General features: G+C 37.1%; 1 protein-coding gene and 1 long non-coding RNA gene across 4 annotated transcripts in view; one reads left to right on the top strand and one right to left on the bottom strand.

Moving 5' to 3' along the window:
- The window catches only part of LOC126930283 (uncharacterized), a 47,721-nt gene that overhangs the window by 22,552 nt on the left and 3,474 nt on the right, over window positions 1-21,695 (top strand). For both annotated transcript variants that reach the window (XR_007717552.1, XR_007717553.1), the window contains exon 4: window positions 9,915-9,995. This is a non-coding gene — a long non-coding RNA (uncharacterized LOC126930283). The remainder of the gene's footprint in view (window positions 1-9,914; window positions 9,996-21,695) is intronic.
- Window positions 256-21,695, bottom strand: part of LOC126929750 (calcium-binding mitochondrial carrier protein SCaMC-1-like) — a 72,942-nt gene continuing 51,502 nt past the window's right edge. For both annotated transcript variants that reach the window (XM_050746423.1, XM_050746418.1), the window contains 4 exons: window positions 10,465-10,572; window positions 7,917-8,084; window positions 5,320-5,470; window positions 256-3,914 (listed from right to left, as the gene is read on the bottom strand). In XM_050746423.1, the coding sequence (XP_050602380.1) occupies window positions 3,736-3,914; window positions 5,320-5,470; window positions 7,917-8,084; window positions 10,465-10,572 (606 nt within the window). In that variant the 3' untranslated portion in view covers window positions 256-3,735. The remainder of the gene's footprint in view (window positions 3,915-5,319; window positions 5,471-7,916; window positions 8,085-10,464; window positions 10,573-21,695) is intronic.

Here is a 21,695-nt window from a genome sequence, read left to right as displayed (position 1 = left end):
TGAGACAAGCCTGGCCAATATGGTGAAACCCCGTTTCTACTAAAAATACAAAAATTAGCCAGGCGTGGTGGCACGCACCTGTAGTCCCAGCTACTGGGGAGGCTGAGACAGGAGAATCTCTTGAACCTGGGAGGTGGAGGTTACAGTGAGCCAAGATCATACCACTGCACTCCAGCCTGGGTGGCAGAGCAAGACTCCATCTCAAAAATAAATAAATAAATAAATAAATAACACAGTCTGTGGTATTCTGCTATAACAGCAAAAAAAAAAAAAGACTATGACAAGAACTCATGGTTGCTTTTTGAGTTCTGCAAAGGTTTATAACCCTCCATTAGCATGTTATGACTAATATAGTATGACTTTTTCAGTTGCTTTCTCTAAAATAAATGGGTTAATAAACTAACTTTTAAATATGCAGTCTGAGCAGAGTGGGAGTATCAAAACATTCAGCAGTGCCTTCAGAAACACAGGTTCTGCCTGAAACTAGGCAAGTGGGCACTCTACTACAGCACTCTAGAGATCTGAGGGCTTACTGTTTTGCTTCTGTGGACTGCAAATAAATTCCTGAAAGGATTCTGTACTTGTCCAGAGAGTTTTTTATCTTTCTGGATGAGATGCAGAGATTTCTTGGAGTCAAAAATTTCAATAGGCACTTAATCCTAACCACCTCCCAGATGACATCTGCTATGGTCTTCTTTATATTTAATTCCCAGCCAAAAATCTTAATCATATCCTATAACATTCTACTATGCTCTTCTGGCGGTTTCTGGGTTAATGTAGCTCAAGTTCCACAATTCTTTCCACTCTCCTACTTTAGGTCTCAGGTCCTCTTCCCTTGTATACAAGGTTCCTAACTCTTCCCACCTTAATTGGGAAGGGCCTGAGTGAAACAGAGTAACCCAGGGGCCATGAGACAGAATTTTACTAATTTGTATCACAGGCCTGCAAGGTAACTGGGGAGGCTGATCTTTAAACTGTGCTATCTGAGAAACCATGCAGAAATGTGCCTCTGTGTTAAACTCAACTCCTGACACCGCAGTCCTTAAAATATTATCCAGTTATTTTCTTCTCTGATGCTTAGAAAGAACTGCTGGTATTTCTTCATGATTCATTCTAGATTCAAGTCTCAGTGTTCATGTTACATTGTGATAACCATTTTTACATAAATGTTATCTCTCAAGCATTCTCAGTATTTAAGAGCAAGAAGAGTATCAGTCAGGCTTGGACTAAAAGAGTACTGAGAGGCTGCACACTGAGGACATGGGCTAAATCATCATTTTTTAAGTTTTTTACAAAATATCCAAGTCACAGCCAAGATTATGGCTGACAGCAGGCTCTTATACAAAATGAAGGCCCTGAAGGTAAGAAATGAGCACAATCCTTCATAAAGTGGGAAATATTAGAAGATTTGCTTAGGGCACTTACCTCTCTGAACTCAGTTTCTTCATTTGAAAATCAGGATAATAATCTCAACCTTCTAGTAGAGTTGATAGAATTAAGCAAGAGAACCTTTAAAAGTGCTTTGAAAGGGTACCTGGCACATATTAGGCACTTAATAAAATAAATTTTAATTTTCTAATTTTAAAAAAGACAGATTAGACTTTGACCTCGGATACAATAATCAAAAAGTCTAGACTTCTACCTACTCTAAAGAGAAGTCTTTACTTAGAAGCCAGCATATTCTAACTAGACCTATGGTAATAATGTCTGAATTGATCTCCTTGGCTCTACTATCTCCTTTTTTTTTTTTTTTTTTTTTTTTTTTTTTTTTACTAGATGGATTCTTGCTCTGCTGCCCAGGCTAGAGTGCAGTGACACAATCATAGCTTGCTACAGCCTCTAACTATTGGGCTCAAGTGGTTCTCCTGCCTCAGCCTCCCAGGTAGCTGGGACTCCACACGTGTGCCACCATGCTAATTTTTTATATTTCTTTTGCTGAGGCAGAGTCTCACTTTGTTGGCCAGGCTGGTCATGAACTCCTAGCCTCATGTGATCCTCCCATCTAAGCCTCTTAAAGCATTTGGTCTACAGGTGTGAGCCACCACACTTGGCCCTATCTCTTCTTTCAATGGTTTCATTCTATTGCCAAAATTATCTTTTTACACTAGAGAATGTTATTAGCATATATAATAGAAAGCCCCTGTTGCCAACCTGCCAACCTACTACAAGGCAGTAGCCTTGTAGCTCACTATATCTTCCTATATACTATACATTTTCAAATGACCAGGTTACTTGCAATCTTCCCGATGTTCCATGAACTCCATTTTCATGTTACTGTTCAAGTTGTTTCATGAACCTTGGAATGCTTTATAAAAGTCTATCTGTACAACTACTGCCATTAGTCAAATTTCTTACACACCTATTCCCAGGGTTCACATGAGATTTGCCTTTCTCTCTTCTGTTGATCTGTGGCTTAATTTAGCTCAAGTTTCACAATTCTTTCCACTCTCCTACTTTAGTTCTCAGCTCCTCTCCCCTTGTATGCAAGTTTCCCAACTCTTCCCACCTTAACTGGGATGGGCCTAAGTAAAATATTCCTCAAAAGTATCTTCTTCTCTTTGTTCTAATTCCACATCACTCTTCCTAGTAACTATTTGGTTTCCAAGGTAGTTTGACACTAGGAAACAGTGTGCCTTGGAGAAGGGACGAAAGTTCTCTGGTTAATGGAAAGTATTAAGCACCACTGTGAATTTTAATGGGTTTGCTTTGTGATCTATATCTCAATCCTGTGAGCAATTTTTGTTAATCTAGCACCAAAAAACTGATCATTTTAAGGAAATTAATAAGGTCAAACTTTTGGACCATCAAGGCTAAAAATCAAAGCCTGGACTTCAGTCGGTTGAGCCAGGCGTCTTCATTTGAGGCCTGTTAGTGTCCAATCAACCCATTACCACCATCTCTCCACACAATTATTTAATCCCAGGAAAGAATATAATTTTTTTAAATAAAAGTGAAGAGAAGATATTTAGGGTATCAAAGGGTTGACTTAATCAACTCTTAAGTTGAAGTAAGAATTGCTTCAACAACTATGAGATAATGGTTTTAATATATGAAATTCTTCCACTCGAATGTTTTCAACCAGAAGATAAATAAAATTTGTCCAGTGTTGGATTTGTTATCAATGCCAACTTCCTTATATAAGCTGACAATATCAAGAATCAAAATGAACCAACAGTATTCACATGTACAAATAAAAACGCCCAGAGATGTAAGAAAGATGTTATCATTATTCCATCTAAAATGTGATAGAAGGAATTAGAAACTAATTTTCCATTTTGCTTAAGTAAAAGAAACAGACTCCGAATTATTTGCTATAACATCAATTTTAAATGCACTGATTTTTCTTTTAGTGTATAAAGCTTTTTCAAGCTCAGCTTTTTAAAAATAAGTTTTCAAATATAAAAACGTTTTCAAAGATAAACTCCTATTGCTGACCAAATGTTTTATGTTACTCTATGGTGTGTTCAAATCAAATCAAGAACAAATTTTAAGTTAGGATTCAAGGGAGAGTAGTAGAAAATGTAAATAGTATTTTTTGGCTATTAAAGATTTTAAATTATTAAAGAACTTCATAAAAATTATTATTTAATTTATATATTTTGTAATAATGAAAAAATATTTTAACAATTATCTGACATTTCTTTCCTCTTAGGACAAGATAACATCTCTTTATAATCCAGGTATTATCTTACAATTAAGTGATTACGGCAATGACAACAATTTGATATATCACTTCTAGGTTAATCCAAAAAGTAACTTCACTTTTTCATAGGCCACACAGCCAATGCCTACTGCAGGAAGCACCTTTATGATGTTTGGGGTGAAACCCCTGTAAAATCCCAGTTTTCCTTCTTTGGTATATATTTCTTGAATGAGCCGAATCATAGAAGTTGTTTTTCCTTTTTCCACTAGGGCTATAAATTGGAAAAAAAAAAAGCATAATTCAATATTTAATATTTATAAAGAAAATCCAATGATAAATGAGAATTTACAGAGATTGAAATTATTTCAGAATATACCTCTCTCCCTACCTGTAGAATGTCTTGTGCTGTTCAATATGGTACCCAATGGATACATGTGGCTATTTATATTTAAATTAATTAAAATTAAATAAAACTAAGAATTCATTGCCTCAGTTGCGCTGGCAACAATCCCAAGTATTCACTTGGGAATAGTGACTATCATACTGAATAGCACAAATATAAAATATTTCCATCATCACAGAAAATTCTATTAAACAACACTTGAAAGTCTTTCATAAGGGACCTCAAAGGAGTATTTGGAATTGGATCTGACACAAATAGAGAGAGGAAAGGATGGGCGATGGGATGGATGGAGAGATATTCCACCTGGAGAATATAAATCAAAACCAAAAATCTAACTAAAAAGACAAGAAGAAAGAGAATGTTAAAGAATATCACTTAACACATGAACTATAAACAGTTTAGTCAAGAAGATAACAATAGGATTGTGTGGATTTTTTTTTCCTTCTTGAAAAGTGATAAAGATATTTTCTTAAAAACTAAATTCCTAACATTTTACTGAGACAAACAATAGAGATATCCTCCCTTTTCTTAATATCTCTTCCTTAAGTAAATTGGAAAAAAAAAAATTGAGTTCCATTCCACAAATGTATTAAGTTCCAGTTGCAGAATATGATGATAATAGTGGAACTAAGGTAAAATTCCATGATCATATGGAATAACTGTTTATTTGAAAAAAAGCATAATCTTTTCTATTGTTCTGCATGGTACTTTCTAATTGTAAACTCCTTAAAGAGATCATTAGTAACTGAAGAAAATGTGGAGAGTTCCAAACAATACTTTGAGAGGAAATAAAATCTAAAAAGCACAAAAAGCTAAAGCTGACTAAAGTCAGTAAAATAATAAATTCGGGATTCTTGCTTATCAATTCTACAGTTTTATTTTTGAAGTCATTAATTTATACTCATTTAAAACATAATTTTTTTTTTTTTTTTTTTTTGAGACGGAGTCTTGCTGTGTCGCCCAGGCTGGAGTGCAGTGGCCGGATCTCAGCTCATTGCAAGCTCCGCCTCCCGGGTTTTTACGCCATTCTCCTGCCTCAGCCTCCCGAGTAGCTGGGACTACAGGCGCCCACCACCTCGCCCGGCTAGTTTTTTGTATTTTTTAGTAGAGACGGAGTTTCACCGTGTTAGCCAGGATGGTCTCGAACTCCTGACGTCGTGATCCGCCCGTCTCGGCCTCCCAAAGTGCTGGGATTACAGGCTTGAGCCACCGCGCCCGGCCCTAAAACATAATTTTAAACTTATTATTCATTCATTAAAGAAAAGAAACTCACCTGAAGCCTGCATGTGAGTTCTAATAAGGTTCACAGGGAAACTGGCTAACTGACCGCAAGTATTAGACAACGTACTACATCCCACCAAAATCATTATCCCAGGATTCACAGAGTTTCCTGAATAATTTTCTAGCCAATAATTCTTCAAAATCTGGCAGAGAAGAGAGTAGTAAATATATTACTGCGCAACTACTATGCAATAGAAAACAAAACTTACTACTATGCAACTCTAAGTGGAATAAAGTTTTAGTAAGGTGGGGGCTATCTCTGTAGTCTTTTTTTTTTTTTTTTTTTTTTTTTGAGACAGAGTCTTGCTCTGTCCCCCAGGCTGGAGTGCTGGAGTGCAGTGGTGCAATCTCACCTCATTGTGAGCTCTGCCTCCCGGGTTCATGCCTTTCTCCTGCCTCAGCCTCCTGAGTAGCTGGGACTATAGGCGCCCGCCACCACACCTGGCTAAATTTGTTGTATTTTTAGTAGAGACGGGGTTTCACCGTGTTAGCCAGGATGGTCTCTATCTCCTGACCTTGTGATCCGCCTTCCTCGGCCTCCCAAAGTGCTGGGATTACAGGCGTGAGCCACCGCACCCGGCCTTTATCCCTGTAGTCTTATCAGGGACAGGTTGCACTAATGTTTTCAAACCAACATATTCATACTGCCTCAGTTTGAGTTCCCCTATGTTTTGTTTTGAGTTTTGGTGTTTTTTTGTTTGTTTGTTTGTTTGCTTTGCTTGTTCTTTGGTTTGTAATTATATTCAAACAAAAACCTGGAGATTCTCACAGGGATCAACAGACTATTGTAGAGAGGAAGACTGCACAATCCACTCTAGGTTAACAAAATCACATTTTCTCAACTTTTAAGAGTCCTCTGTCCCTATTTTCTTTTCGTTGAATAAAAGTGACTGTAAGAAATTAAGAAATATTGAGTTTAAAACATCAGTAAGTGCTTCCAGAACTGTTCATCTATTAAAGGACAGCAACTTTACCATTATGCACTGCAGTGATTACTACAAAATGTGTAATGTGATGCTTTTGAAAAAATAAATTTTGAAATGTTTTTACTCAGTATGCACTTACTACAGTCATGTAACAATACAAAGAGAAATGTGTAATGGCATCTGGCAAATGTGTAAAGCAGAAGATACTGAACCATAGAAATCAAAGAATGACGACAGCCCAACACAAACAGCAGCAACAAATTTATTGTAATAGGATCATAGATGCAAGAAAACAAAAAGGAAAATAAATGCATGCTGTAATATTCAATACTTTAAACACCTACAAAAATATAAGTGTACTTTTAAAAGTGCTAAAGGAAGTTATCTGTCTTTCACATGATGATGACACCACTTGCCAAAAATATCACTGGGCTTATATCTAGAGAACTGCCCTTCCTGTGTTGAGAATGAATTTATTCTCTAATCACACACCTTCACCTGGTTCTTATGACAAAATGGTATATATACTGCTAAGATGCGCTTCCTGAAACAGATGTATGGCCATAGAAATAAAATGATCAGCTGAAAGGGGAGTAAGCTGGCATCTTGCCTATGCATTACACTATCAGCTTTTTTGTCCTATCTCCATCCTGCCTTTCTTCCTCAGGCCGCAATTACTCCTGTCCTCCATTCTCATTTTTACAACTGTGTGATGATATCTCAACTTTCACAATCTTACTTATACAACAGATTTTTCCGGGCAGTTAAAAAACCTGAATCCTAGGCCTCTCCTCAGGATAATTTTTAAAAATTTTAAAATCTATTTATTTATTTTGAGACCAAGTTATGAGACTGGTCAATTTTTGTATTTTTGGTCAAGATGGGATTTCACTGTGTTACCAAGGCTGATCTCAAACTCCTGGGCTCAAGGGATCCAACCCCCTCAACCTCCCGAAGTGCTGGAATTACATGCCTAAGCCACCGCACTCGGTCTCCTCAGGATAATTAAATGAGAATATCTCAGGATGTGGCCCAAGAATCCTATTTTTTTGGCCAGGCACGGTTGCTCACGCCTGTAATCCCAGCACTTCAGGAGGCCAAGGCGGGTGGATCACAAGGTCAGGAGATCAAGACCATCCTGGCTAACACAGTGAAACCCCGTCTCTACTAAAAATGCAAAAAATTAGCCGGGCAAGGTGGCGGGCACCTGTAGTCCCAGCTACTCGGGAGGCTGAGACAGGAGAATGGAGTGAACCCGGGAGGCAGAGCTTGCAGTGAGCCGAGATCACGCCACTGCACTCCAGCCTGGGTGACAGAGCAAGACTCCATCTCAAAAAAAAAAAAAACAAAAAAACAAAAAACATATTTTTTAAAGAGCCATATGTAGGTGATTCTGATATGCATCCAGGATTGAGAATCACTGTTTTATCAGAACTTAAAATTATTATTACCAAAAATTGATTCACAAAAAACACCAAATAAAAGTATTACTGGAATACCAGATATGTAACATATAAAATGAAAAATAAGATAAAACCATTCAATTCTCTCTTGGTCAGAAGCTGTTTTAATGAAAAGTCATTTATAACAATATTTCTACAATAAAACTTGTGCCATATTTTCAAATCTAACATATAACGTCATATTATGAGAATAAACTCACCTCATAAACAGCAAGATCTATGCCTGCATAAGGTACAATGCCTAGCAAGTTAGGAGTATAACCTTTGAAAAATGATCTGACACCTTCTTGTTTTAGAAGCTTCTTGCCACAATCAATAATCCCTGAATACTCTCCAGTTTTACCTATAGCCAGTCTGGTCTTTAGTACCTAAATGTAAAAGAATATAATAAAGATATATTGATCAGATTCACCCATCTTATCTAGCAATCCAGGGATTTGCATTATCTCATGATGTTTATAAATCAGAGAAATCATAAAAGAAAGCAATCATAAACATGATTGTAACTTCTCAATAACTGGCTCTTACTTATGAACAACTGATACAGTACAGAGATATTTTAAAATTATTCAAGCAGGAAAATAAAATCAATCCCGGTGCCTTTGAGTGATATATCCATGCAAATTCCTTTAATGTGCTGAAAGGCAACATGTTCTGAAATAAATTCATTATTGCTTCAGAATAAAGAAAGCCAAATTTCAAGGGAAAACATATATGGTCATGTTAAACTAAAGAACCAGCATGAATAAAACATTCTACATATGCTTAAAGTACATACTCTGGTAACTATTGTAACAGTGAGGCCCATAAACTGCAATTTTATATGACTTGGGCTCATTCTATGCTCATAAAGAATTGAAATCCCAGAAGCTATAAGGATAATAGTAGGCCCTGGTAGGCTGTATATGATCAATATTCCTACACACAATTTAATTCTCCTGATAGAGTCTCACTCCTTGTCATCTTAATTCCATTAATTCAAAGGTACTTTATACATGCTTGGAGAAATGGCTCTCTAAAACAGTCAAGACATGTACCCTTTGTATCTAAAACAAAAGTTAAATTTTTTTTAAGTATAAACTTTGTCTTGATTGACAAAACTGTGTATTTTGATGGGGCTGCCTCTGAGCGGTCAGTAGGAAGCCTTTTGTTTTATGGACTTCTCTGCGGAACTAGACACTTTAGATAGTCCCATTTTTAAAACTCCTCTCCAGGGCAGTGCACTCTCCTCTTACCCAAGTAAATCTTTTCTGTCTGCTTCATTGGCATGGTTTTCTCCTCTCACTCCCTAAATTAAGGCCTTCTCAAAAGTCTTCTTCTCAGCATTTTTAAAATCATTACTTTTTTCAGAGGCAATCTCCTGGCCTCAAATAACAGCTCTCTCAGGTAACACACCAACACCTGAAATCTTAAGTCTCAGTTTCACATTTGCAACGGCCTACTGAAAATCATAACTTGGTGGTCCCATCAACAGCTCAATTTAAATATGTGTAAATCTGAACTCATCACCTCTCTTGAGTCTGGTTCACTTCCTCCCGTTCTCTACCTGTTTTCAAGATGTACCTCCGATGCAACTCTCCTAAACACTCAGACACAGGACCCAAATAGAACTTCGCCCTCTTCCTTCCCCTGCTTTCCACTTTTCGAGTTGACAGTTCTCAGGACAGCTCTATCATGAGTTAATTTCCCCTAGTCACTATCATAATTTGAACTCTCATTATCAGTTCCCTGAATGATGGCAATATCTTGCATCTGGTCTTCTCATCTTTCTAGTCTCTTTCGCTGTGTTGCCCAGGCTGGAGTGCAATGGTGTAATCATGGTTCACCGCAACCTTCACCTCCTGATAGAGGAGTGATCCTCCCACTTCAGCCTCCCGAGTAGCTGGTGCTACAAACACACTCCATCACACCTGGCTAATTTTTGTATTTTTTGCAGAGATGAGGTTTCACCATATTGCCCAGGCTGGTCTCGCACTCCTGGGCTCACATAGTCCACCTGCCTCACCCTCACAAAGTGCTGGGATTAGAGGCAAGAGCCACCACACCCAGTCTTTATTCATGTCTTTCATGAAATCCCTAGCTTGAAATAATTTCTCCCCTTCTCAATTTCCATAGCACTTTATATTGATCTTTCTATAATTTATAATTCTTATTTTAGATTATTATTATTGATGTGCATATTTTATTTCCCCTTCTAGACTACAAGCTACATGGCCAAAAATCCCTGTATGACTCTTCTCTGGACCCTGCATAGCACCTAGCAAAATACCTTAAACTTAGTAGGTATACAATACAAATTTACCCAATGAATGAATATGTGATTCTCTCAATCAATTGATCAACAAAATTGTTTATCTTCTTGGTTCATACACAATAATACCTTTGTCCTAAACAACAACAACAAAATCCATTGAGGCTAACTGACTTTTTTTTTTTTTTTTTTTTTTACAGACATGCACCACCATGCCTGGCTAATTTTTGTATTTTTAGTAGAGATGGGGTTTCACCATGTTTCCCAGGCTGGTCTCAAACTCCTGAATCAGGTGATCCTCCCACTTTGGCCTCCCAAAGTGCCAGGATTACAGGCATGAGCTACTGTGCTTGACCACCAACTCACTCTTGATATGAGATTTTAATCCTATACCTATAAAGCTGCTTATTGTACAAAATACTTATCTGAGATTCATTTATAAAAAGTTATAATTTGCATTAAAAGTATGACTTTAGTTAGGATTTTATAATACATACCTCCATGGGGTAAATACAGGTCTGGGCAGTTACACCAGCCAATGAGCCAGATATAAATCTTTCAAGAATTCCTAAATGAACACCATCAAAACTAAGCAATTTCTTATACTGCATAAAAAATATTGAAATGTGTAATGTTAGTGAAACAAGATATATATTGTTTCTATATTTATAATATTAATTAGTAGTATAAAATTATATTTAAAAGTATACTAGATACCCAATATTAGTACAACCTAGAATTCCTTTCATTTTTATGCAATTGATTATCTAAGATAATAAGTAAAGCCCTTTCATTTAGTCTCTCTTTTCCTTTTTTGCAGAATAAGTTGACAATATTAAATCACTTTATGCATATATATGAATGTGCTATTTCATAAGAGGCATATAAATGACACAAAGGAGACAGAAATCATATCTTTTATCTCTTTTCAGCACCACACTTTACATATACAAGGCATTCAATATTGTTTGGTTACTGGATAGTCAGGAATAGTAACTTAATGTGAGAGGCTTTTTTTTTTTTATTTTTACGAGAAGGATTTTATGCCTTAGCCTGAGTAATAGCTAGTATACCACAAGAACAATGTGGAAAAAAAAAGAAAATGTAAATCTAACCCTATAGATCAGGCTTCACAGGAACTAAAGTCAATTTTCATGGAGATTAAAACTAGAAAACCATTTAGAATCCAAGATAGCTCTAGTAAGCACATTCTGTATAATGAATACTATATCTAGTACTCATTACATATATATTCATTATATAGCTAGATATATATGGCTAAGTGTCTAATTTTGGCCAATGAGCTATGAGGGGAAGTTGCACACACAAACTCTGAGACATCACCTTAAAGACACTTGTCTTACTTCTACCTGGGAAATGGCAAAGACAGGTACAACCTTTGAAGACAATTGTATTGAAGTTGGCAGAGCTGTACTGTTAACACTGGGCCACTTGCCTCTATCTTATTTAAGTTACTGTATTTTGGAATCTCTTTGTTACAATAGCTTAAAATAAACCCTAACGAGTATAGAAATTTGTTCCTGGATACAGGGTGCTGCCATAACTAAAACCTAAAATATGTGGCACTTGCTTTATTGTTAGGACAGGACACAGATATTACAGGCTAAGAAGGTGATGACCTTTTTGATGCTTTACGGAAATGCTTGACTGAACTGCCTCCTGTGATAACTTTAAAGGTAGACTATGTGCTTTTTGAGCCTGAAGTTCTAGGAAAACTCCTTGTAAAATCTCAGAATGTTGGTTGGTGTTGTTTGCTCCTTGCTGCTTTAAGGAAGATCTATGAGACAATGCTTAAGCACTGCTCTAATTTATGCTGCAAGGCCTTCTCCAAAGCCACTTTACAAGCAGAAATGGGAGGAATAGAGCTCTGCTAAGGGAGCTTTCTTTGCCTGGGTTGAGAGTCAAGAAACATGGCACTTCATATTTGAAAGTCACCTGCTTCTGTATCCCAAGAGAAGAAAATACGATTATGCTAAAGAGCTTGACTATCTGCAAAAATCAGATGTTGCTATAATAATCTCAAAGATCACTGATCACAGATCATTATGACAGACATAATACTAATAGACTCTTGCAGGACAAGTCCTTTGATGACCCTGACAACCAAGCTCTTTCCTTTCTTGCTTGTAGTTCTCAAGAATAACTGTAGAATGTGCTGGAAATGCAACATCCTGAGATGGGGAAACTGGCCAGATTAGCCTGGGCTCAGTCGCCAAGCATCCTAAAACAGGATATCCTACAGCAGTAGCCCACATGCCAAGTTGCCTCTGAGTATGAAACCCAGAGCTGAGTGCCTTTCAGAGTCCCTCATCTGCAGTGTAACATGGGACACATGTAGACAAGACTCCATCCACCCTGGATGGCCTTCCTGAGCTTTGGGGGACTGGCTTGCCATGAATTCTAGGCTACTATCGGCCCTTGCTGCCTATCTATGAGTAATAAAGTTCCTTCACTTAACTTATTGTGCGAGTGTTCTGTCTCACCAGAACCATGCAAGTGGAAGAGTAACCAATGCACAGTGAACCTGCTTCACAACCCTGAGACAAGGCATTGGAGGTGATGCTAGAACATACTGGTAGGGGACTGAGGATGTGAGAAAGGGAATAGCGAAAGCTGATAAAGTATGTGTTATTAAGCAAGCTGCCGTGATATGCAACTGGGGCTTAATCTTATTAAGAACTTCTGGGAAATAATGTAGAGCATAGACTTCAGAATTATCCTACCCAAATGAACAAGGGCATTAGGGTATTTATCTACTAATGTCCATCACTTATTAGTGAAGGCTGCTCCCAGGGGCCTTAATTCCTTATCATTTCCAGCCTGCCATTTCCAGAAACAGAACAGGCTCCAGAGGCCAGAGGAAGACCCTAGGCAAATAGATCTTAGATGCTGGCAGGTAAAAATCATGTCACCTTTCATTGATATGGTAAAGCCCAAGGATACACAGGTGAGCACTTATATATATGGTATTTTACTGCATAGTAGTAACAGTGAATGGGGGAATGATAGCAAACAAAAAGAGAGAAGAACAAAGCAACTAAAAGTTCAGATTCCTCAGGGATAAAAGCTCATGTTACCCACCAAACAAAAACCTAGCCAAAGTACTGGCCAAATGAGATAACAAATATCAAGTATAGCTTTGAGAACAGTTAACAATAGTATTGGTTGTAATTCCCTCCTTTTGGGTAGAGGAAACAGCATATGAGAAGTACCTGAAATAAAAAGAAGCATGGTGTACTAGAATAAGTGGAAAAATAAAAAGCCAGTTTGGCTGCAAAGAATAATGAAAGTGAAGAAGAGGGCAAGAGGCCAAGTCATTTTGCACCTTGCTAGTCAAAATAAGGATTTTAGATGTTGCAATTAAGAGAAGTGAGTGACCACTGGAGGGTTTTAAGGTAGAGAGATGACATAACCAGATTTATCTTTTTAAGGGACTACTCTGGTAGCAGTGTGAAAAATGGATTGGAGATATGATGATACCAGTTGGGAATCCATGGCAGTAGTCCAGGCAAAAGATGACTGGCCAGCAATACTGATTACAAGATAAGAAATAATAGATTTCTGGATGTTTAGCAAGATGGTGGACTAAAAGGTCTCAACATTAGTCCCCCACAAAAACAATGTTTAAACAACTACCTACTGATGAAAATAGCTTTGAGAGAGCTCCAGAGTACAAAGAAGGAGCAGCAACAACCCAATGGAACACAAAACTGAGACTGATCACAAAGGAAAACACAGGAAGCATTTTAGTTGTGTCACCCTAGCTCTCAGTCCAGTCCAGATCTGCACCAAGAGAGATCTCCTAGGTCATAACTGCCCTCTGGTGAGAGGACACATGAGTAGAAAGACCCCAGCAGCCTTCACCGCCAAGGACTACCACAGTCTTTGCCAGTGCTGGCCTCAGCTGACAGCTGCCTGAAGTACACACTTCTGTGCCCCACAACCAGAAAGTGCTGCCACTGTGCCCCGTCCAGGCCAGAGCCATGTACTATCCAGCACCTCCACACACATACCCCCAGACCCCAGCTCTGCAACTGTTCCACTCATGCCTGCATTCTAAACATTAGCACCACCACTGCTCCACACACACTTGTGCCTCAGGCTCCGATAACACACAGACAGTGTGTGTTAATGTTTGGAATGTGTGTTCTACACTCCAGATCTAGGCACCACTGCCACTATTTGTGTCCTGGACAATGGCACCACCACCACTATGAGTACCCCTGTATCCCAGATCCTAGTACAAAGAGGGATCCTGTCAACCACAACTTCTCCCAGTGAGTGAAAAGAAGAGAAGGGCATGCCAACAGCCTTCACCACAGAGGACCTAATCAGTCCTCACTGTCACTGCAGACCTTTAACCTTGGTCACCAGGGACCACTGCAGTCTTTGCTGATGTGGACCTAAGCTGATGGAGATACCTGCAGTCTATGCTACTCTACTTCCCCTTTAACCAGAGCTGCCACACTGCAGTCATCCACACCCTCACACCTACCGGCAGGTGATGGTTTTCCCCCACCAAATCCAGTCTGTAAAGCCTAGAAGAGGTGACTCTTCCTTCAAATGTTTAAATGCAAGCACAAAGTTACAAAGAACACAGGAAAATATCACAGAAACTTTTCATCACCAAAAGAATATAATAATTTTCTAGTAACCGGACCCAAAGAAATGGAGATACACAAATTGCCTGACAAATAACCCAAAGTAATTGTTTTAAAGAAGTTCAGCAAGCTAGTGAAACATATGTCAACTTGAAGACAGGTCATTTGAAATTATCCAGAAGAGAAAAAAAGAAAAAAGAGTGAAAAAAGAAATCCTATGGAATTTATGGGACACCGTCAAGCAAATCAATATATGCATTATGGAAGTTCCAGAAGGAGAAGAGAGATAAAAGGGGAGTAGAGAGCTTATTTAAAGAAAAAACAGCTGAAAACTTGCCAAATCTTGAAAGGGAAATGGACATCCAGGTTCACGAAACTCAAAGATTCCCCAAACAGGATCAACCCAAATAGGACTATATTAAGACACTTTATGATCAAATTAAATTTCCAAGGTGAAAAACAAAGAGAATTCTGAAAGCAGCAAAAGAAAAGTGACTCATCATATATAAGGTGACCCTTATAAAACTATTAGTTAATTTCTCAGCTAAAAGATGTATAGCAGCAGAGTGTGGAATGATAGTCAAAGCACTAAAGAAGAAATACTCTGTCAACCAATAATACTATACCTGGAAAAATTATACTTTAAAATGAAAAACAGATAAAATATTTCCCAGGCAAACAAAAACTGAGGGAGTTTGTCAACACTATACCTGTCGTACAGAAATGCTTAAGAGAATTCCTCAAAATGAAAAGAAAATATGCCAAACAGCAATGCAAAAACACGTATAACAATAAATCTCACTGGAAAAGGTAAACATATAAACAAATATATATGAATGTAACATTGCAATGGGGATGCACAAATTACTTTAAGTATAATATGAAAGTTAAAATATACAAATTTGTTAGCAAAATAAACTATCAACAGAGTAAACAAACAACCTACAGAAAGGGAAAATTTTTTGCAAACTACATATCTGACAAAGGTCTAATATCCAGCATCTATAAGGAACTTAAACAAATTTACAAGGAAAAAAAAAACCTATAAAAAAAGCGGGCAAAGGACATGAACAGATACTTCTCAAAAGAAGATATACATGTGGCCAGCAAGCATATAAAAAAAAAAAACCTCAACATTATTAATCATTAGAGAAATGATGAAAACACAACGAGATACCATCTCACACCGGTCAGAATGACTATTATTAAAAAGTCAAAAAATAACAGATGCTGGCAAGATTATGTAGAAAAAGGAACACTTATACACTGTGGGTGGGAGTGTAAATTAGTTCAAGCATTGTGGAGGACATCGTGGTGATTCCTCAAAGACCTAAAGATAGAAATGTCATTTGACCCAGCAATCCCATTACTGGGTATATACCTAAGGGAATATAAATCATTCTATTACGAAGACACGTGCACACATATGTTCATTGCAGTACTATTCACAATAGTAAATACATGGAATCAGCCTAAATCCCCATCAATGATAGCCTGGATAAAGAAAATGGTATACATTTCTTTATAATGGTATATATATACATATACACCATGGAATAATATGTAGCCATAAAAAATAATGAGATCATGTCCTTTGCAGGAACATGGATGGAGGTGGAGGACATCATCCTTAGAAAACTAATGCAGGAACAGAAAACCAAATGCTACATGTTCTCACTTATAAGTGGGATCTAAATGATGAGAACACATGGAAACATAGAGGGGAACCATATACACTGGGGCCTATTAGAAGGTAGAAGGTAGGAGGAGGGAGAGAATCAGAAAAAATAACTCATGGACACTAGGATTAATACCTGGGTGATGAAATAATCTGCACAACAAGCCCCCATGACACACATTTACCGATGTAACAAACCTGCACATGTGCCCCTGAAGGTAAATGTTCAAAAATAAAAATTAAAAATTAAAACTTTTAAAAAATTTAAAAAGTTGTTAATGAATGCACAATATAAAAACTATCAAACTCTGATTATAACACAAAATGAGAGAGGGAAGTAAAGTGTAGAGTTTTTGTATGTGACTGAAGTTAAGTTGTATCAACTTAAAATAGATTATTACAATTACAAATATTTTATGCAAGTCTCAAAGTAACCACAAAAGAAAAACTCTGATACACAAAAGATAAAGTGAAAAGAATCAAAGCAAATCATTGCAAAAAAATCATAAAATAACCAAGAAAGACAGGAAGAGAAGAAGAAAACAACTGCAAAACAGACAGAAAACAGTTAATAAGATGGCAATAGTGTTTACCTATTAATAATCACTTTAAAGGTAAATGCATTAAACTCGCCAATCAAGAAACATACAGTAGCTGAATGCATACAAGAGACCCACTTTATATATATACATATGTTGGTTTTTTTTTTCCCTTATTTTTGAGATAAGGTCACCTTCCTCTGTCATACAGGCTGGAGTGAAATGGTATGATCATAGCTCACCGCAGCCTCGAACTCCTGGGTTCAAATGATCCTCTTGCCTCAGCCTCCCGAGTAGCTAGGACTATAGGGAGGGCTATTTTTTTTTTCTTTTTGTAGAGATGGGGGTCTCACTATGTTGTCCAGGATGGTCTTGAACTCTTAGCCTCAAGTGACCCTCCTGCCTCAGTCTCCAAAAGCACTGAGATTACAGGTGTGAGCCACCATGCATGACCTCACTTTATATTTAAAGACACATATGGGGTGAAAGTGAAGGGATAGAAAAAGACAGTTCATGCAAATAGTAACCAAAAGAAAGCATGCACGGCTATACTTAGACAAAACAGACATCTCCAGAGACAAATAATGACATTATATAATATAAAAGGAGTGATTGAACAGGAAGATATAACAAATATAAATATATGTGCACCCAACATCAGAGTTCCTAAATATATAAGGTAAATATTGACAAAACTGAAAGGAAAGATAGCAACACAATAATAGTAGGGAACTTTAATACCCCACTTTCAGTCATGGATAGAACTCCCAGACAGAATGTCAATAAAGAAACAGGTGACTTAACCAACAAATAAACCAAATGGACCTAACAACCATATATAGAACTTACCACCCAACAGCAGCAGCAGAATACTCATTCTTCTCAAGCATACATGAAACATTCTCCAGTACAGACCATGTGTTAGGTCACAAAACAAGTCTTAACATATTTAAGAAAACTAAAGTCATTCCAAGTATCTTTTATGACCACAATGGAACAAAACTGGAAAATAATAAGCAACAAGAAAATGAAAAAATTCACAAAAATAAATGCATATTAATCAACATACTCTTGAACAACTAATAAGTTGTTTCAAAACCAATTTAAACTCCAATTTCTTTTTTTTTTCTTTTTCTTTTTATTGAGATGGAGTTTCACTCTTATAGCCTAGGCTGGAATGCAGTGGCACGATCTTGGTTCACTGCAACCTCTGCCTCCAGGGTTCAAGCAATTCTCCTGCCTCAGCCTCCCAAGTAGCTGGGATTATAGGCGCCTACCATCACGCCCGGCTAATTTTTTGTATTATTAGTAGAGACAGGGTTTCGTCATGTTGGGTAGGCTGATCTCGAATTCCTGACCTCAGGTGATCTGCCCACCTCGGCCTCCCAAACTGCTGGGATTATAGGCACGAGTACCATGCCTAGCCAAACCCCAGTTTCTAAAAGGAAACCAAAAGGGAATTTTAAACATATCTTGAAACAAACAAACAAACTACAAGATATCAAACCTTACAGGATGCAGCAAAAGTAGTACTAAGAGGGAATTTTATAGGCTTACATGCCTGGATTAAAAGTAAGCAACCTAATATGAAGAAACTAGCAAAAGGAAAACAAACTAATCCCAAAATTAACATAAAGAAGGAACTCATAGAGATCAGAGAGTAGAAATAAATTAAATAGAGAACAGAAAGGCAATAAAAGAAATCAATAAAACTGCGTTGCTGTTGTTGTAGTTGTTGGTTTTTTTGTTTGTTTGTTTTTGAAGATAAACAAAACTGACAAAACCATAGCTAGACTAAGGAAAAAAAGAGAGAAGGCTTAAATAATCAAAATTATAAATAGGCCGGGCTTGGTGGCTCACGCCTGTAATCCTAGCACTTTGGGAGGCCAAGGTGGGCAGATCACCTGAGGTCAGGAGTTCAAGACCAGTCTGGCCAATATGGTGAAACCCCATCTCTATTAAAAATACAAAAAATTAGCCAGGCATGGGGGCAGGCACCTGTAATCCCAGCTACTCAGAAGGCTGAAGCAGGAGAATTGGGCTTGAACTCGGGAGGTGGAGGTTGCAGTGAGCCAACACCATGTATCACACTCCAGCCTGGGAGACAGAGCGAGACTCCATCTAAAAAAAAAATTAAATAGTGGCTGGGCACAGTGGCTCATGCCTGTAATCCCAGCACTTTGGAAGGCCGAGGTGGGTGGATCACGAGGTCAAGAGATCGAGACCATCCTGGCTAACACAGTGAAACCCTGTCTCTACTAAAAATACAAAAAAAATTAGCTGGGCATGGTAGCACCAGCCTGTAGTCCCAGCTACTCGGGAGGCTGAGGGAGGAGAATCACTTGAACTCAGGAGGCAGAGATAGAGGTGAGCCGAAATGGTGCCGTTTGCACTCCGGTCTGGCAGACAGAGTGAGACTTCGTCTCAAAAAAAACAATAAAAATAAAATAAAAATAGAAATAAAAAGGAGCATTATGTTATAAAAATAAGGATTATAAGAGACTGATAAGGATTATAAGAATTATATGCCAACAGATTGAATAACTTGAGAGAAACTGATATATTCCTAGGAGAATACAATCTACCAAAACTGAATAAAGAAGAAATAGAAAGCCTGAACACACCAGTTAAAAAAAGGAGATTGAATCAGTAATCAAAAACTTCCCAACAAAGAAAAGCCAAGGGCCAGATGACTTTATGGACAGCTTCTACCAAACATTCAAAGAATTAATACCAATCCTTCTCAAACACTTCCAAAAAGTGGAAGAACAGGGAACACTCCCAAATTTATTTTATGAGGACAGCATCAGGCTGATTTCAAACCAGACAAAGATAACACACAAAAAAGGCCAATATCCCTAATGAACACAGATATAAAAATCCTTCATAAAGTACTAGCAAACTGAATTCAATAGCACATTAAAAGGCTCACACACGATGACCAAGTGGGATTTATCCCTGGGATGCAAAGATGGTTCACTATACTCAAATCAATCAAAGTGATACAACACAATAACAAAATGAAAGGAAAAAAAAAAAACACATAATCATCTCAATAGATGCAGAAACAGCATTATTTAACATTAATTTATAATTAAAATGCTCAGCAAAATAGGCATATTTGGAACTTACCTCAACACAATAAAGTCCATATATTAAAAGTCCACAGTTAACGTCATAATAAATGGGAAAAAATTGAAAGCTTTCCCTCTAACATTCAGTATAAGGCAAGGATGTCCACTCTTGCTACTTCAACATAGTACTGAAATCCTAGTTGAAGCAATTAGGCAAGAAAAAGTAAAGACATAACTAAAGAAAGAAGTAAAATTATCTCTGTTTTTGATGACATGGTCATATATATGGAAAATTCTAAAGACTCATCTCCCCAAAAATGTTATAATAAACAAATTCAGTAAATTTTCAGGATAGAAAAATCACCATACAAAATTCATTAGTGTTTCTGTACACAAACAATGAACTATGTGGAAAGGAAATTAAGAAAATAATAATCTTTAATCTTTTTTGCCATTCACAATAGCACAAAAGATTAAAATATGTAGGAATAAACTTAACCAAAGAGGTTAAAGACTTGTACACTGAAAATTATAAAACATTGATGAAGGAAATTAAAGAAGACACAGATAAATAGAAAGACATCCATGTCCATTGAAAGAATTGAAAGAATTAACATTGTTCAAATGTCCATACTAGCCAAAGCTATCTACAAATTCAATGCAATCCCCCAAAAAATTCAGTGTTATTCCTTCTATAGACATTTTTAAAACTCCTAAAATTCATATGAAACCACAAAAGACCCTGAATATACAAATCAGTCTTGAGCAAGAGGAACAAAGCTGGGAGCATAACCACTTTCCAATTTCAAAACATATTAATTATAAAGCCATAATAACAAAAGGAGGATGGTAATAAAGACAGACAGCTAGATCAATGGAACAGAAGAGAAAGCCTAGAAACAAACCCATTTATCTACAGTCAACTGACCTTTGATAAGATGCCAAGAACACTCAATGGGGAAAAGATAGTCTCTTCAATAAATACTGTTGGAAAAACTGGATATTCACATGTAGAAGGAGACCCTTATGTCACACCATATACAAAAACCAACTAAAAATGGATTAAAAACTTAAACATCAGGCCTGTACAGTTGTACTGTACTTCTAGCAGTACAACTACTAGAAGGAAACATAGGGGAGAAGCTTCTTGACATTCTTCTGGGTGATGATTTTTCAAATATTTATGATACCAAAGCACAGGTAGCAAAAGCAAAAATAAACAAGAGCAATTACATCAAACTAAATATCTTCTGCATAGCAAAGGAAATAACTGGGCAGAGTGAAAAGGCAACCTGCAGAATGGGAGAAAATATTTGCAAATAATATTTCTGATAAGAGTTTAGTATGCAAAACAGATAAGGAACTCATGCAACTGAATAGCAAAAGAAACTGATTGTAAAATGAACAAAGAACTTGAGTAGACATTTTCTCAAAGAAGACATACAAATGGCCAGCAGGTATATGAAAAGCTGCTCAACATCACTAATAAACAGGGAAATGCAAGCCAAAACCACAAAGAGAAACCACCTCACACCTTTTAGAAGGACTACTATCAGAAAGACAAGAGATAACAAGTGTTATGAATGTGAATTAAAAAAGAATAAAAGAATTCTTATACACTCATGATGGTATATAAATTGCTATATCCATATAGAGAACAATATGTAGGTTCCTCAAAAAATTTAAAACAGAACTACCTGATGATCCAGCAATCACACTTCTGGGTATATATCCAAAGGAAATGAAATCAGTATCTCAAAGGGATAATTGCACTCTGATGTTCATTTCAGCATTATTCACAATAGCCAAGATATG

Source organism: Macaca thibetana, chromosome 1 (assembly GCF_024542745.1).
Source record: "Macaca thibetana thibetana isolate TM-01 chromosome 1, ASM2454274v1, whole genome shotgun sequence".
Taxonomy (NCBI): domain Eukaryota; kingdom Metazoa; phylum Chordata; class Mammalia; order Primates; family Cercopithecidae; genus Macaca; species Macaca thibetana.
This window is presented reverse-complemented; position numbering and strand designations above follow the sequence as displayed.